At 43.2% G+C, this 21,893-nt stretch overlaps 1 protein-coding gene across 1 annotated transcript in view; it reads right to left on the bottom strand.

The window, feature by feature from the left end:
* The window catches only part of DYNC1I1 (dynein cytoplasmic 1 intermediate chain 1), a 196,675-nt gene that overhangs the window by 83,721 nt on the left and 91,061 nt on the right, over positions 1-21,893 (bottom strand). Inside the window, exon 7 of the mRNA XM_072851493.1 lies at positions 7,061-7,150. Coding sequence (XP_072707594.1) covers positions 7,061-7,150 — 90 coding nt within the window. The remainder of the gene's footprint in view (positions 1-7,060; positions 7,151-21,893) is intronic.

A 21,893-nucleotide genomic window follows, 5' to 3' on the forward strand; every position in this document is an offset into this window, starting at 1 on the left:
TCAGCTCCCTGTGGTTGGGAGAGGCTGTTATCACCACGTTTAGGTTTGCCTCAACTGGCCAAAGCGTTAGCTCTGAAAGACAAAATCTCTGCACTACACCTGGACTAAATATAGAGGGTAGGAAAAATGCAAAAGGTGGAGGAGCAATTTGGCCCTCAGGAGACAAAGCAGCTAAGAAGTTAGAAACTTTAGCCTTTGATGATCTCCTATGGCCTTGGCCCTGTGCCTCCTACCACCAGGTTAGCGGTCCCTGTGGAGCTCCACACGTCCAGAGAATATCTACATCCCCCAGCACGGTCCCCCTGAGTAGCAGAGCAACAATTACCAAGGCAGGAGCACAATTTGGCTCTAAGTGCTTTAGACAGAAGCAATGCATGTGAAAAAAAAGAACGACTAGCAAAAAGTACAGGTTGACCTATTGCAGCATCCAATGCTGAATAGTAATTGGCACTAAGGGAACTCATCTGGCAAGGAAGCCGGTAATGAGGCAATATCCCACTGTCACCACTAAAGCATCGCTTTCCGAGAATCAAAGACAACAAGCATGACAATGCAGCAAAATGGCATAAAAGGGGAGAAAATAACTGCAAAGGCAACTGGAAAACTCATTTTAAACTGCTCCAAATGGTAAAAATTATTTGCTAAATCAAGTCCTCTCTACAGCTTGGAAATATAAATTTATTACTCGGCCATTTGCTGACTATAACTGGCAAAGAAAATACAACCAAAAATCAATAGAAAGGGAAAAGGAAAAAATAAACAGCTTGGGAGCTGTGGAGTGTTCACAAGAAATGGAGACATACATGACTGCAGTTCTACCTCAGCAAAATCTCCCTTGCAGTTAGCAATGATCTGTGGGAGGCCAGCAGTCTATTAAACCCTCTTCGGCATCAGAAACACCTTGGCTAAAGTTTGTAGGGCATAAATCAGCTTACCTCATTCATCTGACTGACACACCAGATGCCCCCTGGCGATATTAAGCTTCATATTTTAACCTTATTTTCTTCTTTCATTCGGCTGCCTCTGAAGTTTTATTTGAGGCAATCTCTTCTTACAAGAATGTTAACATCATTACTTTTTCCAGTGTAAAACATTGCTGTAACTACTGCAAATAAATGAAGTATAAGCAAAAAAACCCAAAACAGACAGGCTTGTTCTTTCAAATATGAAGATTTTCTAACCATTTATCTTTCAGAACCACTTCCATTTTCCCCTTGTTCCTTCTCCCTGTCTGTCCATTACCTCAAATAAAATAAAAAGAATCTATGTAATTTTCTGCAATTTTTCTTCCTATCTGGGAGCTTACAGTTACTTTGATCTCAGCTTTCAAGAGACACGGGCTCTCTTCAAGGAAAACTCAGAGAAACATAAGTAGCTGATCAAAGTATTTTTTGTTTTGTTTTGTCACAGAGACCTATGTGATGTGACAATATCTTCAGAAATTCCCTGTAAGAATACAGCATTTGTCTTCAAGTATCTGCTCTCCCTGCCATAAAAACCAAACAAACCACATCTAACCTTCCGCGTCTAACAAAGCCTAGTGCGATGCTTAGCTTACCAGTGCTAAAAGTTACGTGCTTATTGCCCGGAGTGCAATGAAAGCTCCTGCAAAGGAAGATCCATACTTTGCGCTTGTTTCTATACCGTCGCTTCGTAATGAACGACGCCTGTGCTCTGCTTCCCGCCCGGAGGAGCTGAGCCCATCCGTGGCCCCGCACAGCTCTCATCAGGAGGAGCCATGGTGCAGCCACCAAGTTCCGCCTAACAGGGCCACTGGGCACCCCGTCTATCCACGGACCCACCGAAACATCGATGGGATTGCGTACCCACAAGCAGAGTGCTGTCCGGGTGGCTCTGGGGTTATGAGGTCAACAACAGAAGCCTGTACTCATGTTAATGTATAATACTGTACAAAATAAAATGGAAGTTACATTTAAAATTAAAACACTGTGCAGTTATATATGCACAGAGGACACCGCAGGGGAAGAAAATGTGAGGTATATTGATTACGAAAGACATTGTGCACTCGTGCATGAGCAAAAAGGTCTAGAATATGTAACAAAAATTGAATGTGACATGAAAACAACAGATTTATTCAACACTTACTTCTGAAAAATAAGAGCATTTTTTTATTTCACATGCGATTTAACATGATCCTCAGAAATACCATATTTCACATCAGGTCCTTTGTCTACAAATTTCCTTGGACAAAACAGAAAAAAAAATTGATATGAAAACATTTCCTTGGATCTTTAGGAACTAAGGTAAAAAATGCTGCAGACTTGTTCTTATCTGGAAGAAGCAGGCTTGTAGTAAATATAATATAAATAGTTGTGATAACTGTGCAGGATCAAATTTACAAATCTTTAAATACCAGGATTCAAGTCTTCTCCCAAGGGAGCCAAAAAGATATTTAAAAAAAAAAAAACCCAACCAGAAAAAAGACCCACATTTAAATAAGTATAATAGAATAGAAAAAATATTCTCCTGAAACCTAAGTAATTGTAAAAACCTGACAAAATAAATGAAGTCCATTAAAGGCAAAAAAGAAAAAAAGAACAGAAAGAGTAAGTGAATGAAAGAAAGGGCGAACTAATAAAAACAGTAAAGCAGGAAGCAGCCTTGTTATGAGCCCAGAGATATAACGAGAGACAGAAGGAGATTAGTAAAACCCTTTTAAGAGCTGTATTATTTATTTCAGCGTGTATTTAAACCGATGTAAACTTTAGATGTGCTGATGACCGAGGATGGTAGAAATGTACAGCGTGAGAACTGCAAGGTGCTAAGAGGCTCTTGGCAGCTTTTAGTCCTTGTCTGCCGATAGCCTGCAATCTTCTTGTTTTCCCTGTGCTTCTCACTTTCATGTCATGCTTGGTATGTGCCATAGCCTGGTTTGATATGGGCCGCATCCTGGTTGTGTTGGGTTTAAAATGCAAGTCCTTGCATGGCACAATAGCTGAGCATGTAAAGGGAGATTTTGAGGTGCACGTAGGGATTTTTCAGTTCTGGAGTAGCAGGGTCTGGAGCCTCAAATTCGAAACTGTGCCAGGCAGGGCTGTTCCCATTGATGGAGCTTCTCCAGGGGCCGTGCTAAGCACCATCCCTGGGCACACCTGAGCTGGGCTAGCAGGATGGGTCGGCACACCCGAGCTCGCCGTGGTGTCGGCAGCAGTGAAACCGTGGCGTTACAGGCTATTACAAACCCCAGCGAGTTCACAGGGGCAAAGCTGGCAACCCGTCCTGCTTCTCTGACACTGAAGCCTGAGCTGGCGAGAGCTAAACTATCATCTCCCCCACCACAGCCTGCTGTGTGGACACCCGAGCTCCATGCACAGGACCAGGGCAAGATGGGGGCACAGCAGGTCTTTGAAGCTGCAGATCCCAGCCTCCCCCATCACAGCCTTTCGTGAGGTTTCTGTGGATATATCCGTGGCTTCAGATAAAGGCAGGTTGAGGCCCACTTTCAAGACCCAGCCCGTCCCACTGTTCATGTGGTTTCTACAGACACAAAGAGGAGCCTTAGGTGGACCTCCAGAGCTCTCTGGTGGTGGAAAGCCCCAGCCCACTTGATGCCACAGTTTGGGACCAGTCTCCTGTTTATGTGGTCAGGAGAGGCTGGGAACAAGCAGACCCCAGCCCAGTTCACCAGCAGGTATCCCACACTCGGCTCTTCCAACAACAGTGGAGAGACCAGGGACCTGAGGCATGGGTGACAACAGGCAGCCCCGTGGAAGAAACACAAGGGGGTCCCAAGGCTTCATATGCTTCAAACGGTCAACAAGCCAGGTCTTTACCTCCCACTCCAGAAACACTTTGGGGGGCTCGAGCTGCTCCTCTGCCCTTAGCACCTCCATGGCATGGAAGTGCCGCAAGAGGTGTTGTGCCGGGCAGGCTGCCCTGTTGCAGGTGCACTGAATAATCCCACCAAACCCTGCAGAGCAACTCAGGGGTGTGCGGGGGGAAGACGAGGAAATTAAGCATGCAATAAATGCCTGTAGAATTAAATTGGACTACCTATAAACCACAGAGAAAAAAAAATCACATTTCCTCCTAAAATACCATTATAAAAATAGAGCACTCCTGTCCCGTTGGCTAGGGGAGAGGGAGACTGAACAGACTGGATCCAATCCCTATTTTTCATCCTGACCTACTTCTGAGTTACATTCATGAAAAAATTGTCTGTCTTTCTCTCCCCACACTTCTCTCTCCCATGGTTTTTTTTCTTACACTCCTGTAACTCAAAAAAGGCCATGCTGATTTTTTTTAATCTGTTAAAAAATGTGCTCCCTGAGCTGAAACCAAATTTCAGCCCAGAGCAAATTTTTACGGCTGGGTTATAAATCCCTGAAAAACAGGATTCATAATGGAAGTGCTGACACAGCCTTAACTACTATATAGCAGTGTGAATGGCGCCACTATAATATCTATTAGAGATTCTTTAAAAAGTTTGCAAAATATTGTCTTGCCTTGCAGAGAAAAAGAAGCCAGAGTACTTAATGCCAACATAAACATGCTTTTAACCCATTATGTGCTAATTTGCAGAAAAGCTATTAATTCTGCATAGGCACACAGAGTGCAGCACCGACAGGAAATGTTCTTCTAAACTCCTGTTTGACTTGTAACATGGTTTTAATCACTTCCATGAAACACAAACGGTGGCTTCAAACTCTGAATGTTGCTCAGAACATGAGAAGGGTGATTACAACAGAGAGGAAAACAGGATTTTGTTGGTGAAAGGGCTAAAGCCAACAGGGAGAGAATGACACCAAATGCTAAAAATGGGACTCCGTTCCCTGTCAATCTGGGGACGACTGCTTCATTTGATTCACAGCATTTAATGCCAGTCATCAGCACGCCACTATTTTATCCATCACAACACGTACTGCAGGTTAAATTCACTTTCTATCAGGCAGTGAGCATGTTTTCTTCTTCCTTAAACCCAGTAAAGTGTTAGCACCTCCCAAAGCCGGTTCTGCTAAAACAAGCTGTGCCTTGCTTTTACAGCCTGCAGTTTGTGTGTCTGAGACTAGAGCTAAGCTAGCCCAGTTGATCTACTGTTCCTGGGGGGTCTCTTAGGCAGGGAAGGGGAGCACTGCCCCGAGACTAAAACACAACAAAGAAATAAAAGATGTTGGCGGTTGCACTCGGTCAGCAAAGTACATAAAAGGCTAACTTGAAAGCCCACAAAAAAGTGAAATAAATCAGTTCAGGAATGTATTTAGGTCCTGTCTTCTCTTCATGCAGGAGTTTGTGCTTTCTCCCCAGGTATAAGCGCTAGTGTTACTTTTACATGGAAATAAATGGGGATGGGATCAGCTGTAAGCTGAATACTAGAGGGACATTCAGCAACTCAGAACAGTGCATAAGTGCAGTGATACCGGGTTTTGTGGCTTCCTGTTGTCATCAGTAAAAGAGACACTGTGTCAGGTCCAGTGACTGCTAGAGCCCATACGTGAGTTGACCCAACAGTTTTGGGAAGAAGGATAATTTTCAGGAAAAAGTAAGTTTTTCTGTGTTGCCATGTTTCTTGCTCATGTCTTCACTTCTGCTGTTGCAGACTCTTGTGTGACTCCCGTTCCTGCTGCCACTGCTGCTCCTCTCTGCCCACGCCAGCGGTGGCTGGGGGCGGTGGGAGAAGCGGAAGGATGAGGAGCAGGAGGAGTGAGATCCCCGCTCCGTGTTTCTACAAGCACCTAATAAGCAACGGGCACTGCAGGATATATGGCATGGGTGATTGCTATGATGCTCTTAAGAGGGAAGAAAGATCAATTTATAATCAAAAGAGCATGGCTGGTACTGCAACTCACTTCAGTGTGTGAGGATAGCGCATGTGGGCACCACACACCAGACTCGGGTATTTTGGACACTGATGTAAATCATGCCAGGCTCCCCTGGATGAGAAAGGAGCATGCACTGCTGTATTCACAGTTAACAATTTCATGGGCTTCTCTGTAAAATGACTCCATATTTTTCCCATAGTGAGATTACCTTGTGAAAAACAAAGCCAAGGTCACAGAATCGTCCTGATCACCATATGGTCACCATAGCAAGAAGTGGCTTAAGCCCTACCTGAGGAAGTAAGTTACCTTTGAAGAGGGTAACCAGCATTGTGAGCAGTCCTGCCGATACAAAGCTAAGAAATGCTGGAGAAGAAACTCATTTCCCCTTGCACTGGAGCTGCTGATATTTCAGCTCTTTTCCCCCACTCCACACAGGGGTGAGCATTGACTGCTCAAAGCAACACGCCAGACTAGCCAATACTCTAGTAAATTCCCAGATGAGGAAGACTAAATTTCACATCCCTCTTCTAATTACAAAACCTAGAACAGGTCCAAGAGAAGCAAACAAGAGACACCCAGCATTTCTACTGTGCTGACGTGCACCACTTCAACACGTGTCTCTTGTCTGCACCAGAAAGAAGTAGTAACCTGAATTTTTGTCTCTTGTAACCCTGGAGAGTGTCTCAATCCAGAGAAATGGATAGAAGGACTGGACCTGCCTGGCCTCAGCTTTGACCTTAAGTTCCCTGGGGACAGCTCCTACAAAAAATTTTGATTTTGACAGTCAACATTTTCTAGTGGAATGGTTTTCTGCTGGAAGATTCCTGACCACCACTAGGTTTAAGTTTGCCCCTCTCAAGCAGGCAGACAGTTACGGGCTCTAAGTACCTCTGAAGACCAACCAATTTTATGGAGCTGCTGGAATGCCTGGCATTCACGTTTTAAATCTTTCATGTAAGTAGGCTATTTGAGCCAGAGGACAAGTAAGCACCAGTCCTGGAATCCAAGAATCTCTACTCTGTTCCCAAATTATGAGGACATGCTGCTGCTTCTAAACAGCCGAAGTCTTGTGCCTTTCACAAGCTTCTCAGACCTACCAGCTGGGTTGCTGGGATACAATTTTCTGCTTTTATGCCACTCATGTGGTTCTGAATCAATAAAACTGGTGACTGTTTTGATTTCACAGTGTTCTCAATAATGGAAACTACCTATGAGAATAACTACTTGCAGGATTCAGTCCTTTAAAGCTGTAACAAAATCCTTTTCATTTTTTAAAGTACCTTCTTTCACTTCCTGCTTCTGGTCTTGATTTTCCGTCTCCAAGTCATCCTGTGCTTTTGGCTCCACCATCTCTTCATCATCTTCATCCTCTAAAAAAAAGGAAGAAAAAGATTTGTGAGATTCACCTCTTTAAGGAGGGGGGAAATAGTGTATCTTCTTTATGATTATAAACTGGTAGTAAACACAGGTAAAGCAAAGTGCACAATAAATGGAAACGTCTACATTTATACTCAAAGTGACGGTCTCAGAAATTTCCCCCCCGGACTGGAAGACAATCTGCTAACACAGGGCACCTGCCACTTGTGCTCCCTGTGGCAACTTCCCATCTCAGATGTCGGCTGAATATCCCCCTGACCTCGGAGATGACTTCTTGCATGGCATAAGAACAGATGCAAACATGTTTCAGCCTGGCAGCTATTCCACGGTTGGGACACCTGCTATCCAGACACCTCATTTCCAATTCAATTCTCACCAGATTAATTTGTCTTTTGACCTACAGGAAGGGGTTAAATAGAAATCTGACCTCAGGTCAGATGCCACTAGCAAGCAAACAAGCATGGTACAGTTCTGAAAAGTCATCACCATCAACTGGGGGAGCACAGCAACCAACAGTGGCATTTGGAGCTTAAGAACCATTCTTGCATTAATACGAATTTAATGAACACTAAAATCTGACACATGTCAGTTACTACTGCCAGATGTTTTAATGACCTTTCCTGACCTATGCAAATGCCTCTTTCCCTTCCCCTCTCTCCCCACACTCACATGTTCTCATTTTATTCAGGAGGGCAAACCATTCATTCCTTGATGTCTGTCTGAAGTTACAAAGGTTCTGATTGTCCAGACCAAAACATGATACAAACAGAGCTGGAAAGACCAAAGTGATGCACCAAAATGGCTCAAAGCCTACCTAACCCTCATTACTTGTTCCCAGCTACAGCAAGGTGATTCATTCTCCAGTGCTCAGGGCCGGCACCCAACCCACTCACGCTCATGAGAGGGTAGGGAAGCTCAGCCTTCCAGATTCAGTGAACTACAAAGACTGAAAATAGACCTGGTCCTAAAAGAGTGAGTTACAGTAATTAACAATTAGGATGAGCAAATCTGTGGGCTATAGAGGAATTATTCTGGAGTGATTCTGGAGCTTGACGCACCATCAAGGCATAGCAAGCAGCACCGGTGCTCTGGGTCAGTCCATCGCATGGGAGAATGCATGTTGTCCCAGCCCCGGGGCATTCAGCCGTCAGCACAACGGCTGCAGTTCCTTCGGGGCTTTCTAAGCAATCTGCCTGTCACCACATGGTTCCTCGCAACATGGTGCTTCTACAGGCACACTCCCTGCTCTAACACTGCCACGTTAACACGGCCTGGAAGCAGGCAGGGGGCAACATGTCACACTTCTTCAACTGCTCCGCTACTGGCACCTTCTCCTGCGAAGGCTGGCTGCAATCAGTCCTGGCTTCTTGGGGAGATGTTGGTGCTGACAGGTTGCATTCAGCCAACAGTAACAAGCAGCTGTATTTTGTTTTCAATAACGTAATAGGCACCATACTATTCCCACCATGTTGCCTACCCTAGGACTTCTCCCCCCCAGAAGCCCACAGAGCACATATTGCTAGCTGACATCTTGGCTGGAGAGCATGGCTTAGCCACATACTGTAAGGAATTGTCTCAGCATGGGCAGATATGCCTTTCCCTCTTGGGAAAAAGAGGAAATCTTGGCATAAGATCTGCCATCGCTCCCCCGACTGCAGCGAGGAGAAGAGGGAAAGCTTGGCTCCCCAGTTGTCAGGGAGGAGGGATAACCATGTGCTCCCCAGGCTGGGAAGGGAGGAGGAATCCCACATGGATGGGGAGGCATTTCCAGAATTAAAAGCACTACTAACTAATGCCACCCCTTTATCTGGGATTTTTCAGACCATGAGAGGGAACAGCCACTCAGAGTGGGGTAAAGGTAGGGTATTCACGATGCCTCCCTGCGATGCCTCACTTGGCAATTAAATTTCCCTAGGTACCCTATACAGAAGGGCTATAGAGAAGAGCTTTTAGAGAGCAAGCCAGGGTGTTTTAATTCAGCAGGGTAAACGCATTGCTCTGTCCACTGGCTGAAAGGTAGATAACATCTGACGCAGTCAGCAGAGAGTCAGTGAGAAAAGCTCACCTGCTGTACACGAATAGGAGGGGTAAAAAAAGGTCCTTCTGCCATCAGTCTGCGGCGCTAGCGGAGATGGGGATGTATGAAAGAGAGAGGCACTCCCAGTTTCAAAGAACAGATGAGAAGTGTGAGAAGAGAGAGGAGCGACCAGCGCAGCAGGGAGTGAATACTCTACTAACCTCAGGTACTTATGCACACACAGATAGGATCACAACAGTGAACAGATATATGCACACAGACACGCTTATGGTAGATACCTAATGAAGCCAACTCCCACAAGAGTTCTGTGAGTCTTGCATTACAAGTTTTTGTTCCCTAGAGCACCAGCTCTTGGGGCCCGCTGTTTACATATGGATTTCAGCTTCCATTTTTAACCTGTTTCCAACCTGTCTGCTTGTGCAGGGAAGTTGCAAAAGGGGAAGGGTTTGAGAAAACTTGCAGGAAGCAAACCAAAAATAAACCAGTATTTAATTGAAAATCTTGGGCTTTCTATGCTTTTTAATGCCCGAGTTGCTAATGGATAGGGACAATGTAGCACATGTAAAATGTGAGATTTAGTAGCGGGTTTTCAGACTGAAGTGAAGCAAATTTATCCCTGTCCCCTAGAAGTCCTTGATCCCCCAGATTTTGGGTGCCAAATGGTTTGCCTGCCTGTTGTCTGTTCCTGCTTCTAAAGACGAGAAGGAATGAATGGCTGAGGCACAGCTGGAGCAGGGGATGTATTGATTCTTCAGCACATACTAAGGTAGATCTTCTTTACTTCCCTTCCTCTTCTGGGAACAATCAAAGGCAAGTTTCGCTAGCTTTCCCTAGATTTAATTGCAGCAGGAAAAATGAGTAAAGGTCATTACAACACATGCCATGCCTTTTTTCCAAGGGCATACACATCAATAAATTAGTTTTACTGGGAAGGCAGTGCAAGAGTTTTTAGCAGGTTAGACACAGTTCAGATGTCCTTATTTATTTACAGAGCAATGCATACACATGCACAGAGAAACTCAGCTAAAGGAACGATATGGTTATGAGCCAAATGCTAAAATGTTAGCAAATGCCAGAATTTGGATTGCCTGGGCACGATTAGCTCCTTCCCTCTCCCCACGTGTAGGCATGATGACATCATTCTGGAATTTCCTCCCTCTTGAGTGCTTGGCCTCATTTTCTGGGTGCTCAACAAGAGACACCTGGGGCCTGAAATGCAGAAGTGCTGAGAGCTGAAGTCAACTGGGCCTGTGCTTTGAGTGGAGAAAGTGCTAGGGAAATGCTATGCATGTGAAAGCTCCCACATCTCTCTCTTTCAGCTTTTGCTGAAAGTTGTCATTCCGACACTTTTGTCCTTTTTCTCCCTATGCTTCAGTGTTTTTGCATGATGGCAATAATATCGTGAAGATAATAGTATTCTCACCCTGCGCAGATGTGTTGCAGAGATACATTCATCAGGATTTGGGGCATATCAAGATGCCGTCACGGGAGCACCAGAGAAACAAAAGCTTGGAAGGGGATGAATGTTTTCTGTGTTCAGTGAAACGCTTGGGCCATGTGCATTAACATGAGATCTGAGGCCAGAGCACCAAATGAAAGAAGATAAGAACCAGAAGGGTTAAAAAACTGACTCCTCATTGACTGGATGAAACAAGAATCTGTTAAGGAAAAAAACCCTACAAGTTATCATGTAATTAAAACTGTACATCATACATATTCACAAGGGCTAATTAAGGATGCCCAGGAAACCTGCATTCTGAAATATCCAGTGTTGCTTGGCTTTGCAACCTGAATGTTTATTTGGCGCTTTTTTTTTGATATTGCGCGCTATTTAATGCCAATGTATGCATACTTACACATGTTCATAGTACCTAAATTTGCTATTGTGCCTAAGTATGGTTATGCATTCGTACATTTGACTGTGCACATACACATGCCTTACAGAATAATGGGAAATGCTTCAGTATTAATTTTCCTGTGTTTTACTTAAATGTGAAAAAGATAACATTTATTGTGCCTTTATTGGAGAATCTGTGAGTGTCTACATGGTTATTTGTTTCCGCATGTGCCTACTCAGATTGGATGTGCCATCACAGTAATTGTCCAGAGAGATGAACACACTTCTGTAGTTCCTGAACACAAATAGCCTTTCCCTATTTAAGAACATATCTGACATTGGGAAGTTTAGAGAAATAACTTTTTAATTGCTTACATCACAGTAGTAGGAGTCGTCCAGTCACATTTGGCAAACAGAGTTGCTATGAGCACCAGCAGTGTTACACCCTGTTCAGAAGATCTAAATCAGAACCCAAATGTCTGTTGAAGGAACCACATGAAAAAGAGCTAGTAATGAAGAAGTGTATAGCTGCTGTGTAACACTTCTCCTTTGTAGATCTCAAAGGACTTTGCAAGGAGGCCAGTTTTATTATGCCCATTTACCATGCAGAAGCTGACAGATAGACCCACTCACTGTAGACCAGCAGCTGAGCGAAGAATAGAGGGTTGGCTTCAGAGTTTCAGCCTAGAGTCCTGCCCACTAAGGCCACCCTGCCTTTTACTGTAAATAAACAATTCCCCAGTGGAAATGATCATTAAATGCTTAGGTTAAAGGTGTTTGTCTGCTAAAGCTGGTGGAGCCATATGTGGGATTAATATAGACTGGCATAGCTGGACCAAATACTGTTTCTTCTTAACTCAGAGCTTGATGATTCTCCAGGCTCTAGGAGGTGGCCAATCAGTCCTAACAGTACTTTGTTTAACATTATGAAGTAAAAGCAGAGCAATTGTTCTCAGCTTGTACTTAGCTTTGAACACTCCTGCTTCGGTTCCAGACCAGAAGTGGTCTTGTCTGTCTAAAAGCTTGCCTGTTTTTTCCAACTATAGAAGTTGCTCTAATAAAAAAGTATGATCTCTCCCTACAAACCTGGTTTTGTTTAATCTGCGTGTAAACTACTAATTTTCAAATGTTGCCCAACTACTAGCTCCAGTGAGCCTGCTCTATGCCTGGCCTTTGCCTTGGCCTCCACAAGGATGGATCACTACTTTGCAATCGCAATAACTGGAGGGGGAAGCCCTGTAAACATGTGGCTAAGCCCCTGGCACCTGCAGAAGAAATGCCCCGATGTGCTGAATCGGACAAAATGTTCACAGAGAGCACAGATGATCTCAGAAAGTCAGACCCCACATTTCTACAGAGCTGGACTATTTATTACCTACTTGGACTTTCCAGGGTTTTAAATCACTGTATTTATTTTTACAGCATGGAAAAACATACCGGGCGCATTAAAGACAAACTAGAATACAATAATTACATCTGGGAGGACTGCACGTGACACTGGCTTAGGGTTTTAATTCTTGAGATGAATACTGTTTTGCTTGGGTCAACATTTTCTTTGTTGGTTGAGTTTTGGATTGCCAGTTTTAGGCAGTTAGCACTGATACTGCTCAAATAGTTTACTAAACAGCTGATTCTTTTGAGGATTTATAGGCCTCTACTCTGCTAATATATATACCACCAGTTAAACAGAAGGCAGCATGTTGTGCATTCATCTTGGGTGGAGGATTTACACCTCCTCAGACCTGCACCTCTGAGACTAGCTAAGAAATTGCAGCTTCTGTGTATTGTTTGAAGTATTGACAGCTATACTGCATTAGACTGACAGCTCTGGTTTTAATTCTGGGTAGGTACAAACAATCCCTTTATTAAAGACATATCTTTAAAATAGCAATTTAATTAGCATCACAATTATATATTTTATTGCCTGAGTCACTGATATATGAGAAGCCAGTTGGTTATTATAGGGGGGTTTATATCAGCATTGACATTCCTTCAGTGCATGAGAAGGATCAGCCGTGCATATGACACACTCAATAAAATCAAGTGTCTTCACAAGAAGCAGACTTGATATTTGCAACTGTGAAATACCAGAAACTGTTGCATCACTTTTATATTTACAACTGTTCAAATTAATTTTGCCTTTTTCTGTTATGAAAGAATTACAAACTGTGCAAGGGCAAATGCATCGTGTTTATATTGACATAAGCCTGAATCAAACAAGTTGAATATTGTTGGCATTAACCTGAGAAGGAGTTAAAACACTATCTTTCCTTTTTGAACACGTTCTTTCCATCACTAGCAAAATATGCAACAAGCAAGGAAACACATACTTTTTCAAATAGGGCTGCTTGACATTTCACATTTTTGAAAATCTATGATTTGCAATCTGGCTGAATGACCTATTTTTCATATAATGTAATTTTTTGAAATATGTCCAGTTTTTCACTTTCATCTTTTGACTGGCCTTTGAAGCAAGAAAAGAATTAATTCATCAGTGGATTTTGTTTGCAGAGTGGGATGTGAGACTGGACGTACATTGGGCACATGTTAGTCATCCCAGATGGAAATATTCTTGCATGCGGGCTCTTCTTGGCAATAGGCAGCTGCCTCCCAAAATGTATTTCAGTTAGCCAAAGCAGGGAAGACTGCTCACTGCTGAATACTCAAAAAACCAGAGGTGAACAGATCTTGGCCTAAGCTCTGTGCAACAGGCAACGAATTTTAGATGAGAATTTCATGTAAGCCTGAGCTTGCAAGCATATTTGCATGCAAGAATCATACGCATGCAAGGTATCTCTGCCCCCTACCCAGAAAGACAGTTAAATATGCATTGCAGGAACATTAAAAAGTTATGCTTTAAAAAGTTAAAAAGGTCATGCTTGTAGAGTTCCCCATCCCTGATACACCACATTCCCAACACATCATCTTGTCCTTATGAACTAGTACAGAGAAGTCATGCGTTCTAATGGCTGCCAGATGAAAAGGGAACGTTAGGAAAAGAAAGGGTAAAATTGGATGAATGAATGTCTGGAACTATCCCATGGCCACAGGACCTAAAGGACTTGAACAGAAGCATGTGACATTCTTCCTCCACTTTCTATCTATACCTTCTTTAATCATCTGAAAAAAATGGTCTGTCTGTATCTTTTTTGACTGCAGTTCTGCAAGAGCAAGAATAAATCACAGTACTACAAGAATGGACTCACTTCTGGAGCATCTTCAAACTCCCTTGATTTTTCGTTATCTTGAAGTGCTGTGTTGCTCTTTTGTAAAAGAGAGGCTTCACATATTGATAAAATATAGGCTGTATGGGTCATAATACTTTTACCAGACTCAAGTGTATTGACTGAATCTTTTTGAAGAAAATATTGTTTTAAAATTTAATCATAAAATAATATAGATAATGTTTGACACTTACATATCACTTTAATCCAGAAGACTGCAGGGCACTTTTCCCTGGAATTAACATATTTAGCTTAACATCTTCCACAGTGAGCAGACTAGTAATAATATACCAGTTTTAAAAGCGCAGGACTAAGAGGAAAAAAACCTACATTTTCTTGCTTCTTGCAATATGAAATACTACTCACATATCAGTCTGTCACATCCCAAAAGGGTTTTCTGATCCTATCCCTTGTTCTGCAGTGCAAATCTCTGCAAAGTTCACCCCTCATCCATAAGGAGCAGGTGGTACTGCTGGGCATTTCAACCAGATCCCTGGAGTCCTCCTCTCAGGCTTCAGCCATCCTTGTACCAGTGCAATGAAGGAAATACATATTTCACCCTGAAAACAAACACTGTAGCCTGACTGACTGAGAGGAGTCATTTAGTTCAGAAAATTTATTTTGCCTACAGCATAGGCTGTGCCTGTACTATTGCCACTTAAAAATTTGTCCTGAAATTTACTACACTTCCCTCTTAAAACAAGCACCCTGTAAGTAATTTTTACTCCATATTTCTTTTTAAAGCTCTCCTTAACAATTACCACATTCAATTACTCCTGGTCGGGGGATTCTCAGGTCTCCTGGTATATGATTTCTCATAACCATCTCCTGATCTAGGGTTTCACCACTCAGCTCCAGTCCCTGTGCCTCTTCCTGACTTGCGTTTTGCAGTCAGACTTCTTTTTGGTACATTATGAAGACAGATCTTATTTTTCCATTTTGTGACAAATGATAGACTATCACAGCCAAATGGCAAGAAAATGTCACAGAAAAATTTGTTTTACTGTAGCATTTCACTAAGCTCCATATGAAACTATCCAAATCTCTTCACAGCGCTGATTGCAAACCTTTGCACCGGTTCAAGTGTTAGAATCAATGCTTCAGAATATAATCATTTCTTTACCAACTAAAATGGAAAGCTGCCTCTGATTCTTCAGGGAAGCATTTCTCTAACCCAAGAAACTGATTTTCCAGTTACTTGGCCTGAGCACAGTTTTCAGTTGTGGTGAGAGTCTCAGAATTCGAAGTGTCCCTTGTTTTTAGTTTCTGGTCGGTCTAGACCAGACATGGATTTTTCTCTCCTCTTTTGGACTGTTGCAACATCACACTGGTTGAAAGCATTTTTCAGTCCCCAGAGAACTAAACTGCAGAGTACCCCACTGGAGTCATCATCTCTTCTAGCTGATTCCCTTTTCTCCTCTTCCTCCCTCCCCAAAGCTCATGTTCAATTCTATTGTGCTTGAAAATATTCCAGTTGGAAGATGTAACACAAAAAAAAAAGCCCAGAAGTTTCCTTTTCTTGGCCATGGTTGGGCCTTGAAATAAAAATGCCAACATGAAATAATGGTCAAACAGCAGAAGCCTTAGAGCAGCATTTACAGACCTCTAGCTCCCAAACCAAATAGCATAAATTTAAAATATCCTGCTACAGTTTAACTGTGGCGGTGTTATCCTTGAGGAAGAAAGTGACAGAGACCCTTCGTTTCTGCAGATGAAGAAGGGGCTGTTAAACCATGCAGGTTTTCACAACCTCTGAAACCTGTAAGGATTTTTTCCTGCTGTGCTGCTGGAGGAAATCATGTCGTGCCAGCAGTGTGAAATGACTCCTGTCCTGGGAAAGGGCACTGAGACACGTGGCAGACTTTGTGGATTGGGCCTGCTCAAGTCATTTTCAAACACTCAGATCATGTAATAGTGTTAAATCACAAAAGCCTAAGCACGTTAATGAAAACCAGTCCCCACAACCTATGGCACTAGCAGCAACTGTAAAACAAAAGCTGCTTTCATATTAAACACACACACACATACACATGCACGCACACAGATGCTGTATCTGGCATTTACACAGTGCCTGATTCGGAGGTCCATCACAGAAGACCATTGCCTCACCTGGGCACTAGGTACTTAAAACCTTAAGTACAATGAAGACCGAGTAAAGTCTGTGGGATTTTTACTGCTGACATATAGGGGCTAGGGCTTCACTCGTAGACTCATTTATTCCAAGTGCAAATGACTGTATACTCCACAGGCCACGTCTCCTATTTTCCACCGTGCTTTTGCTTGAGCAAGATTACAAAATCTTGCTATTGTGGAAGAAATTAATTCTCCACGTCCATACTGTGTCTCTGTCCGTGAAGCCACACTAATATACTTTAGGTCAAATTCTCCAGCCCTGATTCTGGGCTTAACTTCTCCTGCAGGTATTAGCACGAGTTCTGGCCTTTCAGACTTTCTCCTTTATTTTTTGGATATGAAATAATATTTCAGTCCAAGGCCCTGAAATTAGCCATATGGCCACGTAGTTTTTTGTACGACCACGGTTTAACTTTTAACTCCATCTTTTCCACAAATCTCTCTCTCTCTCTTCTAAGGCACTTTATGAATAAAAATCAATGTTTAAGATGTAGCATATACTTTTGTAACTGAAACATCTGAAAGCATAAATCTCTACACTTAACACACAAACCTCAACAGAGAGAAATGGAGACAAGACTGCTGATGTATTACAATTGGAAAGGATAATTGGAAAAAACAACTATATTCATAAACAATCACCACAGCAAATACACAAAGACTCCCTCTCTTTGTCTCCCTGACACACACATGCATACACTTTGCTCAGTGCTTTAAAAAAACCCATTAGTCATATGGCAAATGCATTTAAATGAGCAAAGGTTCATTTCAACATTTGTCTTAAAAAAGGCAGGCAAAAAAATTGTTTTATTAAAAAATTAAACTACAGAAGAATAGCTGGGTCAGGGCTCGATGAGTGTGTGCTTATTACTATACAGGCACTGAACAGACCCCACTTAATTCTGTTTCCCACTGACGCCAGTTCACCTTAGTCACTGGTGTTCGCCCTGATTTGCATCAGCATATGTGAAAAAGGAATTCCCTCTGACAGTTTCGAACTTGCCATATTTTAATTCCAGTGTTTTTGTCCTACCGCACTGGGAGAGGAGAGGCTTCTGCTTCTAGCATCTCAGTTTCGGGGGTATCAAGGTGAGCAACACCTTTTGGTGGTGGGGAAACCACGGCGCAAGCACATCAGCAAAGTCACTCCTGAAACAGCTGCAGATGATGGAACAAAACCCTGGTCTCCTGATTCCTAGGCTGATACTTCAGCCACTGCTTCCCCCGGGGCATGTGATCAGGGCTGCTTTGGAGGCTGCTCAGCCTTCATTATGTCAAACCAGCTGTTAAAAAACACAGCCGGTTTCCCCCAACTGCTTGTTGCAACCTGTCCGGCGAGCACCCAGCTCCCAGCGCTGCTGTCCCCGCTGCTGGGAGCCCTCCTGCCCGCACGCCCTCCTGCCTGACCCTTGCCTTCCCCTCCCTGCCTCCCCAGCCGCACACCCCACTGCCCGCCCCGGCTGCCCCTCGCCTCTGCTCCCACCGTTCCCACCCTGGTTCTGCTCAGGGTCACACTTCAAAGTCTCCCGCCCTCCCAGGAAGGCCTCTTCCTTCCTCCTGGCCCCTCTCCAGCCTCCCTGGCATCGGTCTTCCTGAAGCAGAGAGCAAAAATCCCCTACTTGCAATCGGGGGTTGTGCACGCCGAGAGCCATACCCACCTGCAGATACCTGTTTGACACAGAAATGCCCTACGATTTGGATTCTCAGATGAACACTTCAAGGTTTTTCTGAGAACTTGGGTTGTAAGACACTAATTAAAAAAACCCCCAAAACCAGTCCCCGCCCCCCAAGTTCCTAATTGCTTTGGTTAAGACCCAGCTTATCTGCTGCAGCTCGGCGGATCAGGTATGTTTTTCTGTGCTTAAGCTCAACAGACTTCAGTAGCTTCGGATGATCTAAACAGGCAGACTGCATCTGCAGTTGGGGTACACGAGAAGATTAAGCTGCACGGCAACCACTCACTGGAATATGCTTCCCTTTTCCCACTTCACAGTTCAGACTCATCAGGAAAATCATTTCTGTGGCTACTTTATGTCTGTCACACTTTGGGAAATGGATGCTTTGAAGTGCCGTACAGCAGGCTGCCTGTAAATCAAAATCCTCCCTTTTCTCCCAAAACACTGCAAAGACCCTCTCTCCAGCCAGCTTTCAGGAGCTCTTGGCTGTAGACAGGGGTGTTAAGTCAGGAGAACCACATAAAAACGGAGATAAAATAAACTGGGTTATGCTACCTCATAGTCCTTCACTTTAAAAGGCATCCCTGCGTAGACTTTTTTTTAGAGGAAAACAAAAGAGAGGAGCTCTGCTGGCTTCAGCCCCTACATCCTTTTGGTTGTAACACAGCTCACAGCTGCGAAGTTGACATGTGTTAACTTGGGATGCCACAAGCCAGCCAGCAATGAGGTTGTCATCCTGATCTGAGGAAACACAATGTGCATACATGCCAATGAATTTACCGCAAGCGAAGCGTTTTGCTGAGATAATTCAAAGCACATTATATTTCATCAGTTGACTATTCCATCTACAGCCGATCACAAAAGCCAGCAACACTGGAGCCATATTCCGTCAAAAAGGTGCAGCTGCGTAAAATCTTAGTCTTTTGCAAAATGGTGCCAATTTCTTTGTGGAAGCGGGGGAGATGATTAAAAAAAGCAAGATGAAGAGACAGTTCTGGCAACATCAAAATGGCTTGTTTTCGCTTTTTCTGAATGGATTTTTGGGGGCTTTCCATTAAAAAGTATTTCCCATAATTTTTACTTTTAGATTATTTTAATATATGAGATGAAGCAAATAAAAATGAAAAGATTTTGGTTTTGTTAAAACATACATATGTTGAGTGACTAGACTGGAAAATAAGGCAAAATTTTACTTAAAGGTGGAGTTTCAGTACATTGGAGTCTTCTTTCAACCTGGAACAAAATTATATTTTGAAATTTGAAATTTCACAGCACTGCATGAAGAAGGGATTCCTTCTGGGCCTGACTAATGCTATCACTGCCTAAGGGATGCAGTCTTAGTTGAGTGGGGATTTTAAAATCTGATATTAAAGCAACCCAGAAGCACACACTGGGTTGGGGGTAAGGATGTCTTTCATCATAGTAATGACAAGATCTCTTTTTCTGGGATCTGAGATTCCCTCTCTTACAACTTCAGGTTAATAATTTCTTTTAGATGGGACAAACTTTAAGTCATACCTCCAGTACTGAATGCCTGAAGGCAAATTCCACATGGATGTGGAATTTGCCTGAGAACAAGATAACAGACACCAGTGACAAATCTACTCGGTGCACATTTGAAACACGGCCCAGTACACCAGACAGTGCCAAAATTAGGAGGAAATATGCAAACGGGCATTTATCACTTTTGAGGCCTGATCCTGACTTTTAATTTTTGCATGCAGAACTCAAAATGAATGGGACAAATGCATTATGAAGCCAGCAAAGTACTACCAATCTGTCTTGGTGGCCCTTGCATGGAGGAAGAACTGCCCAAGCAAGTCTGATGAACTTCTCAGAAACCATTGTATTAGTCGCCTCTACTGTTATGTAGTTGGATAAAAAAGGAAAAATCACCACAACAGAGGTGTTTGCTTTGGGGGTGAGCACTGGGGGTAGTGCTAAATTCAGCAGCCACAGCAGAACAAATAGAAACTGTGAGCTTTCCACCACATTAATGAAACTTCATTCAAAAGGTGGAGTGTAATGTTCTTCAAGATGGATAATTCACATAAGCTGTGTGATTCAAACACTCATGTCTCCACACTGGCTCCACACCACCTCGGGATTTATGTTTTATTTCAGTTTTCATCGGACTGCTCATGAATGACCAACGACAAAAGAGCATGTGTGCATTTTTCTTTTTCACAGGTCCCTGTTAATGAGGACTCTGTTGCATTAAGACAGTCAAGACTGTCTCTGGCAAAACGTGTTGAACCAAGGTGTTTGTGCCTGCATAAAATTAAGCCACAAGTAAAGCACTTATTTCTGACAGCAGATTTATAATAGGAAAATCCCAGCAGGAATGAAGAGTTAGAAACCCCCGTTGTAGCCTTTTTCATAAACTTCACCTTGATTTAGTATCTCAAACAAGTAGCAGGAAAGGCTAACAGCAGAGGTAATCCTATCATCTTTTCTCCAACAGCACCATTCCATCTTTTTTACTTCCTCATGCTGCTAACACGAATTCAAATCATCTGTGCTTAAAGTTAAATACAGTGATTGACAGATCTTTGTAGTCTCAGTCCATACTGAAGATTATTCTAGATACCTATCAGTTATTACTACAAGCCCTGTCTGATATTCAATACCTACAGGGAAAATTGTTTTTAATGGTGTAATGTCTGATCTATTTTGAAAGCTATTTTAAAATAAGAAACTAACTATAACCAGGTGGCTAAAACTCAGACAGGTTTTTTATGGGTTGATTTTTGGGGGTAGAAGGTGGAAGATAACAGCAGAACTCTGTTATGCTACGGTAACAACCATGATTCAGAGCAAAACACAGACAAAAAAGAAGCATTTTGTTTTGATTCCATGACATCAATTTCTGTAAAAACACCTATTCCAATAACATAGGATACAGGAAAGTTTAGGGGTTTGCTCCAGGCTCCTAGTACAGACTCATGACAGTATATGCTGCTATGATGTAATTGCTTGCTTTCATGAACACAAGTCACTTCAAAGCTCAGTTGCTATGCTAGAGAACTGGGATGCTGGAAGAGACTTCTGGGTGTATTACATCTCTTACTGTGGACACAAATGCAAAATGAAATAGTGAATGCAGTGGTCAGACTATCCACTGTGCTCAAGGGCCAGGAGTGCAGAAAGGCAGAAGGATGTCCTCTTTAATCAATACCCCCTGAGCTCAGCTCTGCCAACCCCACTGCTGTGATGCAGCTATAGCCTTGCTGCTCCTGATTACGGCGTTACAGAATAGGCTGGCTTTAGGCACAAGAAGATCAGCCAGTTGGGCAGGAAAGCACTCCAGTCAATGGCCCTGCACTCAGGGGCAGGAAAGTGGAAGCACTGCCCTCTCCCGTGGGCAGCCCAGCAAAGGTAGAAGACGGAGGAGTGATGGTCAGGCAATGCCAGCTGGTGCCCACGTTCAGTTCCCTGAGCTGATCACTCCACTCTGAGGCAGGCTCTTCCCTGAGCCTGTCCCATCCTTCCCCACCACTCGATTTTGCCGCGGAAAGATTGTGAATCAATTCTGGCTGACGGCCTCATGCTCAGTGCTTTCCCCTACAGCACTGAAATGTAATAGCAGGGAAAAAAGTACAAGAGAAAAAGCTTGGCACAAACAGCAGGCAGGACACTGCCCTCAAACTCCACCACTTTTCAGAGCTCCTACTAACCTGACTGAGATCACACCCAGATCTTTGTGAAACTTGGTTAACTTTGTGCTCACAGTTAAATGAATCTGAAACTGTTAGACAAGGCTTAACAGTGCTGCTCAGTTCAAGAAAGTATTTCCTGGTTTTGTGATTGGGATATGAGAAGCGAGCA

Source organism: Ciconia boyciana, chromosome 2 (genome assembly GCF_034638445.1).
Source record: "Ciconia boyciana chromosome 2, ASM3463844v1, whole genome shotgun sequence".
Taxonomy (NCBI): Eukaryota; Metazoa; Chordata; class Aves; order Ciconiiformes; family Ciconiidae; genus Ciconia; species Ciconia boyciana.